This window comes from Schistocerca gregaria, chromosome 3 (genome assembly GCF_023897955.1).
Source record: "Schistocerca gregaria isolate iqSchGreg1 chromosome 3, iqSchGreg1.2, whole genome shotgun sequence".
Taxonomy (NCBI): Eukaryota; Metazoa; Arthropoda; class Insecta; order Orthoptera; family Acrididae; genus Schistocerca; species Schistocerca gregaria.
The window spans coordinates 467601424-467623211 of NC_064922.1; the positions used below are offsets into that span (position 1 = coordinate 467601424).

General features: G+C 40.5%; 1 protein-coding gene across 1 annotated transcript in view; it reads left to right on the forward strand.

Moving 5' to 3' along the window:
• The window catches only part of LOC126355431 (regulating synaptic membrane exocytosis protein 1-like), a 123135-nt gene extending 103647 nt beyond the window's left edge, over positions 1-19488 (forward strand). The window contains exons 10-11 of the mRNA XM_050005739.1: positions 1493-1662; positions 8671-19488. Of these exons, the coding sequence (XP_049861696.1) occupies positions 1493-1662; positions 8671-8972 (472 nt within the window). The 3' untranslated portion in view covers positions 8973-19488. The remainder of the gene's footprint in view (positions 1-1492; positions 1663-8670) is intronic.
• Positions 19489-21788: the final 2300 nt, after the last annotated feature.

Here is a 21788-nt window from a genome sequence, read left to right on the forward strand (position 1 = left end):
CGACCAAAAGGTCATCGTTGTTGGTCTTCAACTTAAATAATCGTCATTCTCTTCAGTTCTATAAGCAGACAGAATGGCGACACGACTGCCGACTTTGAGTCTCCGGACTCGCTTATTTATACGTCTTTTCCCTACGCCTCTGACGAAGTGGGCAAGTGCGGTGCTCTTTGATAATTACAACGTCAGCACTCCTCAGCCAATTTCAGCCATTACGCACAGGTGACTAGGCGCTGTTGTACTGTAGCGCATGGGCTCTTCACAGCACGTCGGTGCCCTGTGGTGACCTGATTACTTCACATTTGTATACAGAACCCACAAGGCCGTGCATTCTAGCCTGCAAGCTGTGTCGTAAACCTGCCTCGCAGACTCGTTTGCAAAATATCAACACCGCCCGCGTCTGCCATCCGACGTGACAATCAGTCCCGTAACTACTGCCGTCCAGCCATAACTGAGCGAAACTTGCAAGAATTCCCCAAATCCACGCCTGTAATTATTCGTGGCGCAGCAACATATAGCATCAGAGTTGAAGGGGTCAGTCGTTTGTTCGAAAACATTACACTGTGAATAACTGTTGTCACAGTGATACTGTGGTAGGAGTATAGTCAAGTAAAAGTGTCGATCAGTGTGTAACGGTTGTGCATTGGCGTATAGAGGTGTAACGTGTGACAGTGCTCCACTTGTATGTACAGCGGTGTCCACCAGTGAAATTTCCGAAGTCGTTCAGGGATATTTGCTATTTTTGGACAAGGGATCCGTGGTCTCTGGTGGCTCATTACAAGGTAATTACCTCTCATTTTATTTCTGTTTCCATTTACCTTTGTACCTGTATTGCACTGAAAATATCTGCACAATAATGCAAATATCGACGGCCTGCACTTATGATTTTTCTAGAAAATAGTTTCTCCATTCATTCACGATACTTGTTATTGACAACAGAAATGCCGACTTTACTCTTCGCCCTCAAGCTTCTGTCACCAGTCTGTTTTTCAGTCAGAGTGAGTTGCCCCTTCATGGTGATACACAGCTGTGAGGGTCGGTTTACTGACGACGAGTTGGCCAGTATGCAAGTCGTGTATGGATTCGCTGAATGCATTAGAAGAGTGGTACAACGACGCTGTGCTGAGTTGTTCCCACAGCGTCGGCAACAACATCACAGTCAGTCTGCACCTGAGGATTGTGCTCATTTTGTGTTGCTGTGAACGGTGATTTTTACTACTCCTGTGAAGATCGTTTCACCGAAATGGAGATAATAACTGTAAAAAATGTAATCCATCATAATTACGTTATTACTCTGTAATAAGCCACTAGAAACCACGGATCCTTTATATCAAATACTTAGAAAATATGAGTGAGCCAACTTCGTAATTTTATAGATGGAGTTGGTGTTTACTCTTTAAAACATACGTTTTCTATATTGGAAATAATGTTCCAGGGATATGGTGAACAACTTGAAATGTTCCGCCACTGGACCTTGTGACCCACTTGTCGGCAGCGTGGTGGACCTGCAGCTTGGCCCCGGGCAGATGCAGCCGCGCGGCTACCGCCTCACGTCGGCGCGCTACGGCGAGGTCCACCTGGGCCTGCTGATGACCAAGGGCCAGCTCGAGGTGGAGGTGGTGAGCGCCCGCAACTTCTGCAGCGAGGACCGCGAGAACCCACCAGGTGAGCTTCCAGTGCCACCGCAGCTCACCGCCCTGCAGGTCTACTGGGCGAACTTAAATGTGTTGTGATTTGACAGCGAGCACGCTAGACTAATCCCGCCAGCAGTACACCAAAAGCAGTCTGACATTTTCACCTCTCTTTTTGTTGCTACTTTCACTTCCAAAAACTTTTGCACACTATAAAAGTTTCAAGCATATTTTCAATCACTAGCGCCGTGGGCTGCCTGCGGATAGTATCTTGTGAAGGCAACATCGAGACTCGAAACTTGAAATTCTGATGCCCACTAATTTAAATCGCATTGTAGTAGCTGTAAACAGAGTCTGTTGACCCATATTCTACACCACTTACCAGTCGCGTGGATTTCTCTGATGTAAAATCTCTAAGTACTATATGAATTTAATATGCAAAGTTCTTAATAACTATGGAACCTTAGGTCATCTTCCCCATCATTTATCTTCCAGGACCATGTCATCTATCAGGATTTGTTCCATGAGATACTTCGTTACTGTGTGTTAATTTTTGTCTCAATGTGTCAGCTCTGTCCAGATTGTAGCCAGTGTCACTTATTTGCTGATATTTGCTTTAACATTGGCTTAACAAGTAGTTATACCGTTACATCATTGTTTGTGTTGTCATCTGAGGGATTACATGTTTATACACTTACAAATTTTATTTCTGCTGCATGTTTCCAGACAATACAGTACAGTCGTATCTTTTACCGTTCTATAAAATTTCTTTTCCTTTCGCATCTTTGTCTGTCTGGCTTTCCTTCCGCTCACTACTATTAATTTGCTGTTGATATCACTGCCTCTTTCATCCCAAATGTTTCAAATTTGCGGCTTCTTATAGTGGCTTATTATAATTTGGCATGTTTGTTGCTTCTGAAAATTTCTCCTAATATCATTAATTTCAGTTTTTCTACTGAGATTCATAACGTACTATTATAACGTCTTATGTAGTTAGAGTATAATCCATTTTACTTTTCTTCTATTTACTCGTCATCAACAAATTACTTCTTTTTTTTTTTAGCCTTTGAGCTTACTTTAATTTCTTAAATATTTCTCACATAAACCGGTGAGGTGTTGCACTTATAAGGCACTGGGCATGCATTCAAGAGTACAGCAGCAGTTCGTCACTATTTGGTAATCTATATTTATATTTTCTGTGAGTTTCCTAAGTCGCTTAAGTAGAATGCCAGAATGTTTCCTTTGCAATTGCTCGACCGATTTATTTGCCCATCTTTTGCCAGTCAGGACCTGTGCACGTTATCTTATGATGTACGAGCCAATGCGTTATACTCGGGTTCGATGGTTTGAAACTGGCAGCAGCCACGACACCTCGATTCGATACGCTTGGTGGTAGTCTACTGTCCACAAGCAACTGAAAGCTCTTCACCTAGTTCCAATCCGTTTTCAGGCACCTGAAGGAGCTGTTAGCTATGACGAACAAGCTGTCTTTTTTGTGGATAATCTGAGTTAGTGTTTCATTCTGTCAACGAACAACATTGGTTATGTAACCTCACGGAACTAGAGAAAGTATCTGCGCTAGCTGAATAGAAATGTGGGAAACATAAGTGTCGAAGCAATTTATTGGACTCACCAAAACGAAACAATAATACATCCTCCCAAAAGAACGACAGACTCGATCCCATCTGCGGATCGTCACCAAATAATAATAGAAAAGACCTGACTCTTCACGGGGAGAGATCACGATCAAACAATTCTACAATGTCAAGATGTTCGTCGACAATACCAAGTCCGTCTGTAAGAGATCAGCCAGCTAGAAGAGGCGTCTGGCCGCCGCTGCCGGTGCGGCAGCTCGGTATACTTCCAAGTGGCGCTCGAACTGCCCTTTGCCGGCAGTGCGTCGCCTTATAAAGCCAGTTTGCCGGATGTATTGCGAACACGTGCCTGGTGTAGCAAAGTAGTTCCTGGGTTAGCTGCGACCTTTGGGGAAGCTGTTCTGCAGGCTCCGCGGAAGGGTAGCGGTCCCTGTGGCGGCCGTTGGTAGAGACCTGGTGTTGTGATGTGTTGTGTTGTGGCCACTGGTAAATATTTGTGTTGACAACACAGGCGACTTAGGTTTTTCTGCTGAATTAACGCCCTGTGATGCAGGCATCTCGTGCTGATTGGACGTGTAGTGGGATGCCGATGCAGCAGGCGCTACGATGTTTGAAGTGGTTGGCCACACCATACTATAAGCCATAACAATTGCAGCACAAAAAAATAGCAAGTAACGAGTTACTAAACCTACTATGTGTATTTAATATAGTAGGAAAAATAAGTGATTAAAGTTTTAGGTGATCTGGGGTTATGCATGTGCCACATTTATCACATGGAGCTGCCACGTCTGGCAGCAACAATGACTCTAATCGGGCTAACGTCTAGTCAGCTGAGCTTGGACAACAGATACATGTAGGTAGTTCCATCTGTTCCAACACTGTACCAGAGTTCATCAATTACTGCAATGGGTTGGGATTGGTGAGACGTCAATCTCTCGGCTACTCATGATCAGAGGAAACCTGTGGTACTGCGTGATCTTGCTGAAAGATAAGGTCACAGAGATCTTGAAGATAGTTCTCAACCACCAGCCTTTACACGTAAGGAGTATAACATTTGTTATCCAAATTGCTGACAATGCAAATCGGAACTAATTGTGTTGTGCACCCGATAGGACCTGTATCATCATGTAAGATTCTAGGCCCTTATGACTATGATGAATGCAGTCTGGTAGCATTTGTTCTCCTCGGAGGATTCGCATAAGATACGGTCATCGTCGTGTTTTAAGTAGAACCGGGACTCATCTGAAAAGTTGATGAAGTGTCTCTTCTGTGTCCAGGAATGTCGTTGGACGCCTCTCTCAGTTGCCGCACCACGGAAAGCAGCATCAATTTACTGCCCTCATGCTGACAATATGTAGTGTCCCATTCTTTGTCGCAATGTCTGTGTAGATACTTGTCCGCAGCATCTTATTGCTTGAAATTAAAGGACTCTGCTCTTAATAAAAAAAAATTTTAAAAAATCATTTGCGGAAGCTATATGCTTCGAAAATAACAACTTTTAAAACTTTTTAATCTTCTGTGGTGGGTCGACTTGCGCCTTATAATAGGAATTTTTCGTAGCGGCGAGCTTCGTATTACGTAGTTATAGTATTCATCACTGTCTATTATCCCATAATGTTAAATCGCCTCAAGTTCCATGACTATTAAGTGAAATTTTTAGTCTTAGTTTTTCACTTGAGTTTCCGAACTGTCTCCATAATACTCCTGTATTGAGCAAACCCACCAGTAACAAATCTAGCAGCCTACCTCTGAATTGTCGACCATTTGCCTTCCATACTACCGTCCTTAACTGCTGGCTCCATTTCACATCGATCTGAAACGTTACGCCTAGATATTTAATCGACATGCATGTGTTCTGTAATCTAACATTATATGATTGTTCTCTCCTACTCACCAGCCTTAACTTCAATCTTTCTACATTTACAGCTAGCGACCGTTCATCACCCCAACTAGAAATGTTGTCTAAGTCATCTTATATCCTTCTACAGTCACCCAACGACGATGCCTCCCGAACACCACAGCGTCATCCGCAAGCAGCCACAGACTGCTACTACCCTGTCCGTCAGATCGTTTATGTAAAAATTGAGTATTACTAGTCCCATCACATTTCACTGAGCCACAACTAACGATACCCTTGACTCTGTTAAACGTTTGCCGTCAAGGACAACGCACTAGATTCTGTTATTTAAGGGGGAAACAACATTAGGAGGCTGCTTGACACTGATTTTTGGTGATTTTTTTTTGGTGGGAAGAATTAATTAGAATTTAATCAAATTTTGATATTTCATTCATATTTCGTACAGTTTTTATGAATGTTTTGGATAATTTCAGCCAAAAATAATGAAGCTACTTTGTGATGTCCGCTGAAGGTTGTGAGTATAAATCTCCGTGTGCAGTGTAGCCATTCCAATTTTCATCTGAAATCAGAAAGGTTTTGATTTTACATTAGTAACTTATTTTTCAAGAATATGAACCTCAATACACATGAAAATAATGAAAATTAAAAATTTGCAGGCGTTGGAACAATTTACTTCGATTTTCATGATTTTTTCCTCTAATTATGCAAAGAAAAATACCCTTAGAATCTTGATATCATCTCAAAAGTTGGTTCACATAATTCTTTATTTTATAAAGAATCATAGTATCAATTTTTATAATTACCTCTTCTACACTTTTTCAGATAGGCTGCACGCAAATGTGATAAAAGTCATTTCGAGATAAACGCGTTTGAAAAATAAATTCTCGGAAACTAGAAATTCAAGGAAGTTAACAATAATGTAAAATGCTTACCGATTAGTCTGTGATTCCAGCACCGTATAGTAATCCTTCTTCTTCCTCATAAGCTTCGCTTTGCGTTTGCAGCAGTGCTTTCCGAGATTTCCGACCTTCCTTCGATTCCAATGAGGTACGTCGATTCATCCGGGTCACGCGCTCGTTATGCATTTGTTCGGCGTAATTGAAGCTTTGCGTGCTACTACAATTCCTGTCTCGTCCATGCCCATCAGAAGGGACGAATTTCCTTCATTGAATAAGCCCGCTGCTAAAATCGACACCAATTCAACAACTTTTAGCCCGGAGTGCGAGCGTTTAGGAGCTAGTCGCCAAATAGTAGAATTAAAACTTTCATTCGCATTTGATGTGTGGTCACCTAAATATGTCTCCAGTACTTCACCCCTTGATAAATCTTCATGTATTGGAAGAACTTCCTTCTGTACGTCGGTGTGCAGTGGAATAAGGTGCTGTTCATGTTCCATTGTAAGAGCTGTTCGTTTCTACCACTCGCACCAGCTGTCTCCTCCCTCTGCGCAGTACTCGTGTCGAAGATTTTCATTCCGTGGAAATCATATGATAGTAAGTCGCCATAACTGCGCTCAAGCCTGTACCCTATGTGCACTCGGGTTTATGTTCATAAAATCTAAACAAATGCGAATTTCGCTTTGAAATTTTGAAAGCATATTCTTGGATAGTTAAGCTAACAATTTATGCAATTAAAAATCGGATTTTTTTTAACGTCATAATGTGATTCTCCCCCTTAAGAAGTCTTGCAGCCACTCACATATCTGGGAACCTGTTCTGTATGCTCGTACCTAATCGTTGGCCCGACCGGCTAGCCGCGCGATCTAAAGCCGACAGCACACGGACCGGGGTGCCGAACCTTAACGTTGAGCGTGCCTAGTTCAACGTGCTGCTGAACGATCAGGAATGATGCGACTTGTGCATATGGTACGTGGACCTCAACGTGGTATACGCGATCGCAACGCACTCCAGCGACAGTTGAGGGATGTTTCTAGTTCGTTAATCACACTGTTTACTCAACGGGCGCGAGTAAAATTCCCACATTAGCTCTATTAAAATGCACATTTCTTCCACCGTCCACGAAAAGGAAAGTACCATGGCCAATCAATGAGGACACAGGCATATAAAAGTTCCATTACAAATAGTGCGTTACAAAATTGGAATACTTCTCCGCATAAGATAAACATTATTTCATCATTCCCATATTTTAGTGAAACCCCAAGGTCAATCTTACTTGATCACTGTTCCTACCCAGTAGCAGAATCTTTGAAACATGTGAATTACGAAGCGTAAAAGAAGAAGGAGCAAAATTTCTCTATACAAGTAGCGTAAGCTGTCTTTTAGATTAAGTCAGTCGAGCAAAGTCACCAATCAAAAAAAGGTGAACTTGTATTTACATAACATCAAATATTATAGTCTATACTTATATTAAACTAATAATAAAGTATCAGAACGTAATAAAAACGCGAATGTTAGGAAAAAAACATGTGGTTGTGTTAGGACGCGAACCACCGCCCCTATAAAACCTCTCAATGACAGACAGTGCCATTATTCATTACACTAAACCAACATCACACTTGTTTTCTCTAATCATAGTCTCTTACCTCTCGCTAAAAACCTTAATCGTAGATATTTTATTAACTGAAATTTAATTATAACACATTGTACCAAGAACAATGCGTTTTGGGTGGATCTTCAGTGTGTCGCTGGCTTCAAATAGCCTACTCTCATTATAAGCAAGTTACAATAATTGTCTTGCCACGAGTATGAAGTTTCTCATTATTTTATTGGAACGAATCACACAGTTAACAACGGGTTTTGCAGTGATTCTCAATTTGCTGGTGCTCGGAACGGCATATATACAAATAGGCTTGAAATGAGTGCCAATATGGCGCCTCACAACTCTGTACTGAAGGGAGACGGCGTGCCTGTGACGTAGATGGCGTTGTGCCATGTCATTGGTCAACGCTCAGACGCACGCTCAGAATATCTGACATGCCAGATATTGCTCTGCACGTTCGGAAGGACTCCAGAGCGTGCTATTCCACGCTGTGGTGTCAGAAACTAGGCAAGCTCAACGCTCAACGTTCGGATGCACGGTCCGTGTGCCGACGGCTTAACGCGCTGCTTCCCGAGTGGGAAGGCGTGCCGTTCCCCGGCACGAATCCGCCCAGCGGATGAGTGTCGAGGTCCGGTGTGCCGGCCAGCCTCTAGATGGTTTTTAAGGTGGTTTTCCATCTGCCTCGGCGAATGTGGGCAGGTTCCCCGTATTCCGCCTCAGTTACACTACGTCGGCGTTTGCCGCACAAACACTGTCTCCACGTACGCATACACCATAGTTACTCTACCAGGCAAATGTTTGGGGTTCCACTCGTCTGGTACGAGACGTTCCCGGGGGGTCCACACGGGACCGAACGGCACAATTACCCTGGGTTCGGTGTGGGGCGGCGTGGGGTGAGTGGACTGCTGTGACCTGTTGTGGGGTTGTGAACCGCTGAGGGCTACGGCGAGCGGAAGCCTTCTAGATCCCCGGTTCACTACACGCAATACACCTAATCGTTGCTGCATGCCGTCTTCGGGGTTTTGTAGTCTCGATGGCTAGCAGAGCAGATGAAACCTAGGAAGTAAGTGTGTGTGTTGTGCTTCCGCAGACACGTACGTGAAGACGTACCTGCGGGACGGCGAGCGGTGGCTGCAGAAGCGCAAGACGCGCGTGGTGCGGCACAGCCTGGAGCCGCAGTTCCGGCAGACGCTGCGCTACAGCGCGTGCGACGTGCTGGGCCGCGGGCTGCTCGTCATGCTGTGGGAGCGCCAGCCCGGCTTCGAGCACAACGTGGGCCGCGGCGGCGCCGAGGTGGCGCTCGACAAGCTCACGCTGACGCAGCCCACGCACGCCTGGTACCCGCTCTTCCCGCTGCACTCGCTCGGCTCCGACTCCAACGACTCCCCATGACCGCACTGCCTGCAGTCCGCCCACCCGCGCCGGCTCCCACCGATCCAGCCGCTCGCTCACCGGCTGCCACAGCTGTCGACTCTCGGCGCGGTCGCGAACGCTGCCCGTGCCGACGTCTGCGCCCTAGAGCTGCTACTTCGCTCCGGTAACAACTCGGTCCGCACTCGGCGTGCTGTGGAACTTCCCTGCCAAAGATCGTCTGAAGCAAAAGTAGAGCATCAGCTGGTTCCGTTTGCAAGTCTGACCCTCGTGGCAGTTTGTGAAACTAGCACTGCATCGCAGGCCGGCTCGCAGGGCTACACGTTCTGGGGCAAGCGTAGCTGGCCGTCACCTTTTACTGAGACCAGTAGCGCATTTGACCACTTGACACCAGGAAATGTGTACATCAAGAAGGCCGCCTTTACAGCATTTAACCCTTTCTGCGTCGCGGTGGGGGAAGGTCTAAGTCGGTTAGGTTGGGCTCGTTAGTAGGTCGCCACAAGTAAGCCATACTTGCTATCGATAGTCACTGGTGGTAAAAAAACTTCTCTATTCCTTCGTCTGCCAAATGAGCCTGAATTACCAATTTTGTCCAAAAATGTAACGATAAGGTTATTTTCCCTACCCTCCCACCATCGAACTGATTAACTTACTATCACGTCACCGCTTCTTTACGATTCAGGTTTATATCCAGTATATAATCGACCATTTGGGGATACAGCAAGTGCAATAGTTTTGACAGCTGGTAATAATCCCCTTAAATATGCCGCATTGCTACTACTGTAAGTTTAATAAGCAGACTAGACCCAGATTGTGCATAAATCCCTCTGGCCCACTGGTTTATGTAGATCACAGACAAAGCAAGGGATTGCGTCCATCTTTGGAATGTCGCACACTGATGCAAACTGGGTCTTTTCCTCTGCTTCACAGCATTACTTTTCGACATCCCAGACGTAAGCAAAAAGATCGTCAGGGAACACGCGTAGTATTTGCATTTTAAAGGGTTCCTGATATGAATCTCGAATTGTCAGAAGTTCTGTTGGCCTCAGTCTAATAAGAGAGAAATAGACCACTTCCACAATATCCAGTGTAATGCTTCCTAATGCATCGAAAAATTGTATGGCGAAAGAAAAACATTGCTACATTACATCGCTAAGAGCAACGTCGCAGTTCTTCAGGAGGGTTTATGGCTTATTGAAAGTGTTATGTAACATAAATTCAGCAACGACAAAACCATGTAGAGAATTGAAGCTATGTATATCATTCTAGTGCACCTCGTAATGCGTCCATATATTACATCATGTTCTTAAATGACGTAAAACGGTAGTTTCGCAATTTATCGTCATCTCATACTTATAAAGCCCCATTCGCACTCAGGCCTCCACATTGTCATCTGAGCAGAAATTGTACCAGTGCGGTTTATTTCTGGGATTAAATGTAATGAGTAAAACTCGTTATCGTTGTGATGTACCATGTGTTCATCGACCGTCTAAGCATTTCTACGGCACAATTTTGCTCACAATTACCCCGCACATTTGGTTGAAACTTACAAATACTGAACCCGAAGTTTCCGATTATTCCAGTTCTGTTACTGACTACATGTGATGTTTCTTGCAATCATCTGTGGTACCTTATTTTCGCAAAACAAAACCGAGTCTTACGTCAGACATGATACTTTCTAACAGAATTTTTTTGCTTTGTAATTTTAATACCAAATCGTATTCCCTACTAGCTAACAATGTCAAGAACAGTTGCATACAACCGATGATCTGCCATGATTCGCAATATCCTTAGACGAAAATTTAACCTTAGGTTTATGTAACGCATAATTAATTTCAGTACTGTCCAGCTTTTGCATACAATGGTCTCTAGTAACCTACCAGTCTTACTGTGCACAAAACCAAGAATTTTGAGTTTTTTCTATATTTTATGGTCCGACAACAGTAGACCACAACAGCTTTCTCATTACAAATATTTCTTTTAGCCACTAGTACTCTATTTAGTTCGATGCGATACGTCACGAATTCCTCTCTTGTACCAACCTCTTCATGTCAGAGTTGTACTTGCACCCTTCATCCAATTATTTGTTCGGTGTATTCCAATTTCTGTCTTTCCCTACGGTTTTTACCCCCTGCTAATCCCTCTAGTACCAACGTGTTAGTCTCTACCATATTATTTTTTAATATCCATTTCTCTTCACGGTGTTTTCCATATATTCATTTCAGTGCAAATTCCGCGGAGAACCTCCTCCTTTCTCATCTTATCAGTCTACCTAATTTTCAACATTCTTGCACAGCACCACAGCTCAAACGCTTCGACTCTCTTCTACCTAGTTTTGCCGCTGTCTGTAATTCACTACCACACAGTGCTGTGCGCCAAACGTACATTCTCAGAAGATTCTTTCTCACGCTAACGCCTATATTTTATAATAGTAGACTTCTCCTGGCCAAGAAAGCACTTTTTCTTATGTCCTCCTTGCCTCTACCATCACGTTTTGTTTCCAAAGTTGCAGGGCTCCTTCACTCTACCTGATTCGTGGCCACTAATTCTGATGTTAAGTTTATCACTATTCTCATTTCTGCTCCTTTTCATTTCTTTAGTCTCTCTTCGATTTATTCTTAATCCATATTGTATAATTAGACTACTCATTCCATTCAGCACATCCTGTAATTCATCATCACTTTCACTGAGGATAGCGATGTCTTATCACTCATACTCTTTCACTCTGAATTTTAATCCTACTCCCGAACCGCTGTTTTGTTTCTGTCATCGCTTTCTGTTCCCTCTTGGTCTTTGCACATATTGTGTATTATCCGTCTATCTCTGTAGCACACAACAATTTTTCTCAGAGTTTCGAACATTTTCCATAATTTTACATTGTTGAACGCTTATTTCTAGGTTAACAATTCCTATGAACGTGTGCCGAGTTGTCTTAAGTTTTACTTTCATTATCAAGAGCACAGTCAAAACTGCCAGCAGCTTGGATGCATAAGGTGTTAAGCTGACTATGCGATAATTCTGGCCCTTATGTATTGCTGTCTTCGGAGTGATGGATGATATTTTCGTCGAAATCTCATGGTATGACTCCAGTCTCATAGATTCTTCACACCGGTTTGAACAGTCTTTTGGTTGCCGGTTCCCTCCAATAATAGTAGAAATTTTGAAGGGATGTTGTCTATCCTTTCGCCTTATTTGAACTCAAGTCCTCCAAAGGTCTGTTAAGCTCTGACTCTCGACTTCCATTTCTACTTCTGTCATTTCGTCAGACAGATTCTCCCTTTCGCAGAATACTCTTTCTACCTGTCCACTTGTGTGCGTTTAATATTGGAACCCTCATTGCACTCTTAATGTTGTCGCCCTTGCTTTTAATTTCACCGGAAGTTGTCTTGGCTTTTCTATATACTGCACCTGTCCTTAGGACAAGCATTTCTTTTTAGATTTTCTGACAGATTTCCTGCAGCCATTTCGCATTGGTTTCCCGGCACTTTCTATTTATTTCAGTTGCAAGTGCCTTACACTCCTGTATCGCTGTCATTCCTCGAAAATTTTTGTACTTTCTTGTTTCGTCGATCAGGTGAACTGTTTCTTCTGTTACCCAAGGTCTATTCGTGGCTATTTTCCTTGTACCTATATCTGCTCATCTTTTGTACTTGCTTGTTTTTTCAGAGATTTCCAATTCTCTTCAACTGAACACCCATCTGTTGTACTCATTATCACAATATCTACAACCTTCGAGAACATCAAACACGCCTCATCATTCCTCAGTATTTCAGTATCCCATTTCTTTCCAAATTGCCTCTCGCAGAGGACGATCTTGAACTTCAAATGTTCTAAATTCTGATCTAAGCCTATGTTTTCTCCGGGGTGTGAAAAAAAATGCGCTATCTAATTTCGGAATCTCCGTCTCACCATGACGTAATGCATCTGAAATGCTCTCGTGTCTCTGGGCCTTTTCCATGTATACCACTTCCTCTTGTGATTCTTGAACAATGTATTCGCTATTACTAGCTGAAATTTACTGCAGAATTCAGTTACCCTTTCTCCTGTGTCATTCCCACTACCATGTCCACATTCTCCTCTAATTGTTTCTTCTATTCCTTCCTACTATCGCGCTCCAATCCCCCAAGATCGTTCGATTATTACCTCCCTTTAAATATTAAAGTATGTTTAAAATCTAGTAAGCGCAAAAGAGCGGTCAGTAAACAAGTTATCGTCTCTTTCGCGGTAAACGTCTTCCGCGGTAAACATTAGAACAAGTGTATTCTTTAAGTCATTAGCCGCTTGAAGACGACAACAGCAAATTTGCTGGTATTTTGGGATATCCGGCAAAAAATTTGCCAAAATTTAACGAATAAAAATATAGTATACATACTGTTGACACAGAAAAAATGCTATGTAAATAGCTTACTTTTAATTTCGAACGAAATTCAGTACTAGACAACGAAGGCGAATGACGAAATAACCCCTGCACTCACAAGCAGACACACTAGGTAACACATTGTTGAACGAGTGATATTTGATGACACGTGCGACAACGCAGAAAATCGCTTTTGTGCAAAGGTTTCTCTCCTTACCTAAATATTGCTTTTTAAAGTAAAAATGGATGACGGTTTTTATCGTAGTGGTCAGCAGCTGAGGTAAGTTACAACAGATCCAAAAAGAAAAAAAATCCACGACTTTCATTTTTTTCGCTCCCCAGTACACTCTTTTGAGAAACGTTTTAAGCAGAGTCTGTGACTTCGTACATTTATCAAAGTTATTTTCGACTAGTAATTCATATGGAGGGTTTTGTTCCTGACATAAAAACACAGCACAAGAATTGCATAATAAGCGTGCTAAAATCAGATTGCATTTGTTACTTGCCCTCTGTTTGTAACGTTAGTGAGTAACAATGGATTTAATTCCTAATATGTAGTTGCACTGAGTGCTCATGATCCCATTTCATATCCAAACACTCCACTCACTGCATGATGTGGCAGATGTTGTTTCTGTGCAGCATTCGCTGCTGTACAAAGAGTTCCAAAACAACCTGTATCACTGCCCTAGTCTTACTGGATTGACGTTGACGTAGCGAGGCGTATAGAGACCCAGATAATAAGAAGCTTTTCCATAGTCTCTTCAAAATGCACAAGACCAAAAGCCAGTGTGATCGTATGAATACTACAAAATGCTTCTCTTAGACGATGTTTTGACGCTGAGTGAAGTCAGATTACGAGTCAAGTCAAAAAGAAAGATATCCTTTTGCACTCGTAAATGTGAACCAATGAAAGTTAACATACATCTGTTGTGTAATGGTTGAACCTATGCTTATGTGTGCTTACTAGTGTTAAAGCTAAAGTAGAAGCTTCATATTTTGTGAAGTGTGAACGGCAATAACACTGCCGCTACTGTAGAGCAATCGTGAGTGGAAGAGTTCTTTGTATTCTTTATTCTTTAATGTGCACTGGCACATTATTATAATGCACTACCAGCAAACTAAATACTTTTACTATCCTCAGAAAGTCTAGATAAAATATATATATGTATGTACATCAATAGATGTAGGCTAATTACAGCACGATAACGTGCTGGAGTCACTGTAGTTTAACACCAAATTGTTTAGTGTTATTTATGCCTGACGAAGATTCAGGTAGCTCTTAACCTACTACTGTCTTGCTAGTTGCGTGTAATGAATCATATTAAAGTAGTAACTAATATTTACAACAAAAACCTGAATAACTTGTTTTTTTCTTAGAGACTAGCAAGAAAATTTTAGTCTTAAAAGTAAATAATTAAATAAATCAGAGAAAGAGCTGCTGGAGGAATTACATAATTCTACCGCATGAACTAAGAGAAACTGCATTTTCATTTAAATCATCAAATAAAATTTGTTTAATTTTCTGCAAACTGTCAGCTATAATCCTTTCAATTAAATTGGCAATTTCATTTACAGTTTAAGCGAAAAAACGTTAATTACAAACTGACTTATGTTTTGTAACTTAAAAAAGGGATTTCTCACAAACACCAAGTATTATGACTGCTTTCAAATAAAATGTGATTTGAAGAGGTGCTATGTTAAAATGGGTTCATGTGTTGTTAGATGTACAAATATAAAAATGTATATAAATATTTTTAACGAAAATAATAATATGTTCCTTAGATTTTATTATGTAGTTGAGAGAAGAAACCATCTGTAACAACACCACTGACATTAATACGTGAAGTCTGCGAACTAAGAACACCAAATATGAAACAATGAACGTCTGTGACCTACATAAGCAAATAACTAAGATTTTTCCAAGGCTAAATGCGTTTAGTGTGAACCAACTCTGGCTAAAGTGCGTGCACATTTAATTCCGTTCACAACTGAGATTTATATTTACAACAGTCACATGGAATGCTACATCCACGCTAAGGCAAGTTGCTAAGGTTACTGATACAAGGATGTCTTCTATAAAAATCAAATTAAACATAACATTTCAACAACCCGGTTACGTCATTATCCTCGTATATTTTGGTTAAACGTCATTGTGCCATACATTTAAAATAATACATTATTTTATGCACAAGATTTCGTGGGGATGTGTTTCAGCTTCTAGTTTCTACTGATTTGCAGAAGTAATTTTAAAGAACATTGTTACTCAGTCTAGCTTAGTGATCAACTTGTGAAATTAGCCTTAAGAAACCAAACAGTAAGTTTTGAGTGCAGATAACATTCTAATGCTAACTGCCACGTATGTCCTCCACGTAATTGGTTTTGTTTTAGCAGGGAAACCAAAGTAGTTTACTTGTTGGACACAGACCTTCCTTTCACCGCCGCAGTACTTGCACAGACCCATCGACTGATCTCACTCTAAATGCTCGTCTCTGAGCGGTTCCAGGCGGCGTCCGATCGGAAGCGCCGCAACCCGGGCCAGGCTGCCGCACTGACGACGCAGACATTGACGGAGCGCATAGCGCCGTTGGTCACGTTCCCCGTCTCTACCCGAAACACTGTCTTTCTGGCCTAATGACTTCGTCCGCGCGATCACAATCAGACAGACCGGCTGGAGAATGTGATATAGGTCCCTTCTCGTATCCAAGAAACAATTTTTCTATTTTCATGGCTAGTTTTCTAAACTCTTATTTTCTTTCTAGCTTGTATATTGGCCTAATATATTATAGTTCAATTAAAATAATAAAGAAGTACTTAGCCAGAGAAAAACTGTAATAAAGCATGTCCTCGTAGAGGAGACTTCAGAGACTCAAGATTCCACCCGACACAGACAATCATGTTGTTTATAATTGTGTATAAATATCATCGAAGTTAAGTGCTTAACATTAAGGATATGATGCCGGCATAATGTCTCAGTTTTATTCTGATTAACAGAAACGTTAATGGATGGTGTCTAGTAGTACAGTTTCTAGTAATTGATAACAACAAACTTAAATTAGGTAAGTATCGAACGAGTCGCAGTGGTGTAATTGTTTCATAACAAAGAACGCAATCCACAAAAACACAAGCAACTGTTTGGCTATATTACTTATCAGCATCGCAAATATTATATACTTCTCGTAAAATTTGTGTACCAGCAGCCTCCTGCTAAAACAGAAAATAACTTGCTCAGACCACTGCACAATGAAAGTAAATAACGAGATCATATAGATGTCATTCCCTTGTTAGATACAGTAATACATCATATCATAAAACTTATGCTCTTGATAAAGTAATTGAACTCTTGTGAAGGACCTTTGACTGTAAAAAATATTTATACTTGTTTACTAATCTATTTACCAACATTAAGGTTTCGCCATACGAAGTACTTTTTCAGATTTGTCTATTTTACATGAAAATTATTTTGTATAAGTATAATATAATTCTTATCAGTTTTCCTTTTTATATCGCACAAAATGTTGGTCGAGTCTGTAAATCGATACTTCCTGATCTAAACTGCGGCGTGTCCTGCGAAATGACACGTTACTCACTTTAAAGAAATACCAGAAGCTATGCATTTCCATGACTTCCCAGAGAAGAAGTGTAGCATATACTGCTACTTAACTGCAATCACTACGGTGGGACAGCTTATTAAGGATTCTGGCATCATATCCTAATGTTACGCGGCGAACATTGTGAGGCCTGTCAACAGGCAAAATAAATGGTTGTATATATATAGAAAGAGAGACATATATTTTTTTTAGATCCGGAATTGTAACACAAAATATTTATAGCACATAAGTAGCACAGACTTGATGCAGAATAATCTTTTGAACACTCGAAATTATTTTGCTGCGTTATGAGAGATTAAATCACTCAAATAAAGTTTTTCGCTGCCTCGTGCTGGAGGAATAAACACAATTTAATGTTATTGTTTCCTGTTTGACAGGGATGTAGTTCTGTTAAATTCGGTGTGGTCGCAACATTTTTTTTTTTCATTCCAAATAAATGTTTATCTTCTCCACCAAATACACGCGGGTGATGTGGACATCTTTTATGCATTCACTCTTCGCACATAATCCGATGCAACTTCAAACAAGTTATGCATTTCTTTTTTTCCCGTAATTTTTTTCCACTTACCTTGCATACAACAGTGATGCATTAACCTGTGCTAATTTTGTGCATATAATGGAGTATATTCTGAACTTGTGAAGAGCAAGACATGTGTCTTAATTCGCTCTACCATATCACAATTATATAGATATATAAATTTGTGATTCGAAAAATAAAAGCTTAGTGGAGCGACAGAAATATCTAGTTTAAATGTAACGAAAATTTAAATAATTATGATAATTATATAACTTGTTGTTTTAGGTGATTGATGTTTCTTTTTTGTAATTTCATGTCCGTTTCAAACGTAGAATTTAGTATCTGTCTAAAGATTTCCTCTCTTAGGACAAATTTATGTACAGTTTGATTCATAACAGTTAAGAAATATAATTGTACATGTAAATATAACTCACATTTAACACACAATATATAGCTAACTATTTCACAAATTATCGTTCTGTTGACCTTACTTACAGTATGCCCTAACAAAATAACTTACCGTCACGCATTCTGATGGTCTGAAATTCACCAAATAAATCTCTAAATTATTCTCAAATACTTGTAAGGTTACATCTTTTTCATTGTACCTACAGTAGCATAGCTCATGTTTCTTAGGAGAAAATAAATACGGAAATACTTTATTCCATCTTAATGATATACATATATATGAAACATGTACTGTTTTAAATATTTTTATGTTCATCTACTATTGACAGTGAATATGTAGATGTAAGTCCCGTGAAATCGTAGTTGATCAGTAGTATATAAATAGTTTAGATTTACGTAATGAGCTCTACCTTCAAAACGAAATTACAGAGGGAGAAACTTCAACGCACAACCTCCCCATGACAATCTCCCAGACAATAACTCTTGAAGCGAAACATGCGATGCTACTACCTCACATTTAAAGAAGCTTTTGTCTCTGACTTTGTCTTCCTCCTTCACATTTTACAAGCAAAAGTCCTAAACCAGTATTCCGAATATGAACCAGAATACTCTAGGATGTAAAATTTTTCTCCCTATTGAGATAACTACTGCTGTAAACGCTTCTGACCATTTGAAATTGTGTCCCGAGCCACGCGATGCGTCTGCATTTCATTGACAATGCTCTGAAGAACGGGTAGGACCTGCAGACTAGCTGTCGCTTTGAGTCGGTCAAGGGTAAGTCCTCAGCTGACTCAATTGCACAAACTTAGACTATGACAGTCAGTTGTCCAGGCTCGAATCCCGGCGTTACAGACAATTTTGGGGTATCACTGAAGTTGATAATATACTTAAAATTGAACTTGTTTTGGGAGAAAATTATGTATTGGTAAGAAAAATTTATGTGTTAATGAACTTCCACCGTGCTTTATTATGCACCAAAATCTGAGAGGAAATACTTATCGAAATTATTTATTAAATTTCAAAGTCGAAGACTACGTATTCGAGCTGAATCTATTTTAAACTATAACACTGTTTCACACAAATTGCAGACTTCAATCTTTTCATCTGTAGATTAATGAAAAATTTTGTGTTTCTAACCTTAGACCACGCTTCTAATTTGAAAAATACTTTACACGCTGATGCATAAAATGTGAAAGTATCAGTGTTCCCACACTGGAAACTTGCACCCCCTTAACACATAAATGAAGTAGGTACAGCGAACATTATTCTCGTCGAAGAATACCGCTATACTTGTGTCAGCTGATCCGCTTTGGTCGAGATGGCAGTCAATCACTTCTCGCCTAGCTTCTCCACCCATTCTGATGCACGAGGACAAATGACACAACGGTAGTAGCATCTCATGGCTCGTCTCATCCATTCTGTAGTGTCCATTACACCGCCCCTACTGTGACTAGAGGAAATGTAAAATGGTTCCACATGGAAGTCCTGTGGTAATTCGAAAAAAATTCAAAAATATATAACGATAACATATAAATAAATATATATATATATATATATATTTGTTAGTTATTTACATCTGGGATATTTTCTTTTCAGATTGATTAATTTCCCAGTACTTATACGAATGTATGGGAAAGCTATAAACGCTTACGATATTTATGTGAATATGTACATTCCAGTACTCTAAATGGTAAAAATAAAGTCATCAGACACTTATGTTGACGTCGGCTTCTCTTTGTGTCCACACTATTAGTTCATCAATTGTATCTAAGTTTTCTATTACATAAGTAAAATGTATTATCGTAAAGAACATTTGTTAAGACGTATAACAGAATATTGGTTAAGACGTATAACTTCTCAAAGTCCTGTCACCAAAATGCATTTCTGTGGCGGCCGTAAGTGCTTGAATTACTCAAGTCTTTTCATGCAATCATTTTACTTTTACGCGCAGTTCAAGTGAAAGAAAGCAAGAACAGCAGCCATTTTCTCGTGTTATGTCCTCCTCACACCGATTTTCAGCACAGTCTTACCGACATCATCTTCATTACATTTAATGTAGCCCTTTCTCGCGTGTCATATGATTAAAGTGGTGACTTCTTTTCATGTACAACATGATACTGGATGTGTCTGAAAAATCTGTCGTTAAACCACAAATTGAATTACGAAATCATCTACAGTTTCCTGACGATACCATTAAACGTAAGTACATTACCCTTTGACTTAATGTGTACCATTTATCTTAATCATTTATTCTCGTTTTTAAGCCTCTTTTGCAATTCTAAAATACTTAATCGAATTGTCAATACCTAACCATTTGTAGAAAACGCTGCTAAAACGTACAACAGACTCCATAAAAATAAATTCGACAGTACTGAGACAATCTTATGGTGTACGTGTAAGGATGATATTTAGATTTCTTCCTCTTGCTATTTACTGACCTTACAGATCATGCGCCCAAATTTCGGCCTGAGGTACAGTCCATACAAGCGGTATCTTCAACCGAGGTCTATCCCCGGAAAATCCTATCGCAGTCTATGATAGCAATAAGATAATCGTATTTTCACATCCGATATACAGGCATTTATCCGTCTCAGTGCATTCCAGTTGTCGACATTCTTTCGTTCTCTTAGGAGTAGAACGGGAGAAAGAAATACAGTAGCTTTGAGAGATGAAATAGCGAAGGCAGCATGGGATCAAGTAGGTTAAAAGACGAGGGCTAGTATAAATCCTTAGGTTATATAAGAGATATTGAATTTAATTGATGAAAGCAAAAAACATAAAAATGAAGTAAATAAAGCAGGCAAAAAGGAATACAATCGTCTGAAAAATGAGATCGACAGGAAGTGCAAAATGGCTAAGGAGGGATAGCCAGAAGACAAACGTAAGGACGTTGAGGGTTATATCACTAGGGGTAAGACAGATACTGCCTACAGAAAAATTAGACAGACATTTGGAGAAAAGAGAACCACTCGTATGAATATCAAGAGCTCAGATGGAAAACCAGTTCTAAGTAAAGAAGGGAAAGCAGAAAGGTGGAGGTAGTGTATAGAAGGTCTATACAAGGGCTTTTTACTTGAGGACAACATGATGGAAATGGAAGAGGACGTAGATTAAGATGAAGTGGGAGATATGAGACTGCATGAAGACTCTGACACAGCACTGAAAGACCTAAGTCGAAACAAGGCCCTGGGAGTAGATAACATTCCATTAGAACTACTGACAGCCTTGGCAGAGCCAGCCCTGACAAAACTCTACCATCTTGTGAGCAAGATGTGTGAGACACGCGAAATACCCTCAGAATTCAAGAAGAATATGATAATTCCCAGCCCAAAGAAAGCAGGTGTTGACAGGTGTGAAAATTACCGAACTATCAGTTGGCTGTAAAATACCAACACGAATTATTTACAGACGAATGGAAAAACTGGCAGAAGCCGACTTCTGGGACGATCAGTTTTGAAATCCGTAGAAATGTTGGAACACGTGAGGCAGTACAGACCCTACGACATATCTTAGAAGATAGATAAAGAAAAGGGAAACCTACGTTTCTAGAATTTGTAGACTTACAGAAAGCTTTTGACAATGTTGACTGGAATACTCTCTTTCAAATTCTGAAGATAGCAGGCGTAAAATACAGGGAGCGAAAGGCTTTCTACACTTTGTACAGAAACCAGAGGGGCACAAAAGGGAAGGAGTGGTTGGAAAGAGAGTGAGACAGGGTTTTAGCCTATCACTGATGTTATTCAATCTGTATATTGAGCAAGCTGTAAAGGAAACAAAATAAAAATTCTGAGTAGGAATTAAAATCCATAGATAAGAAATAAAAACTTTGAAACGGAATAGGCAGTGTCTTGAAAGGAGGATATAAGATGAACATCAACAAAAGGAAAACGAGGATAATGGAATCTAGTCGAATTGACTCGGGTGATGCTGAGGCGAATTAGATTAGG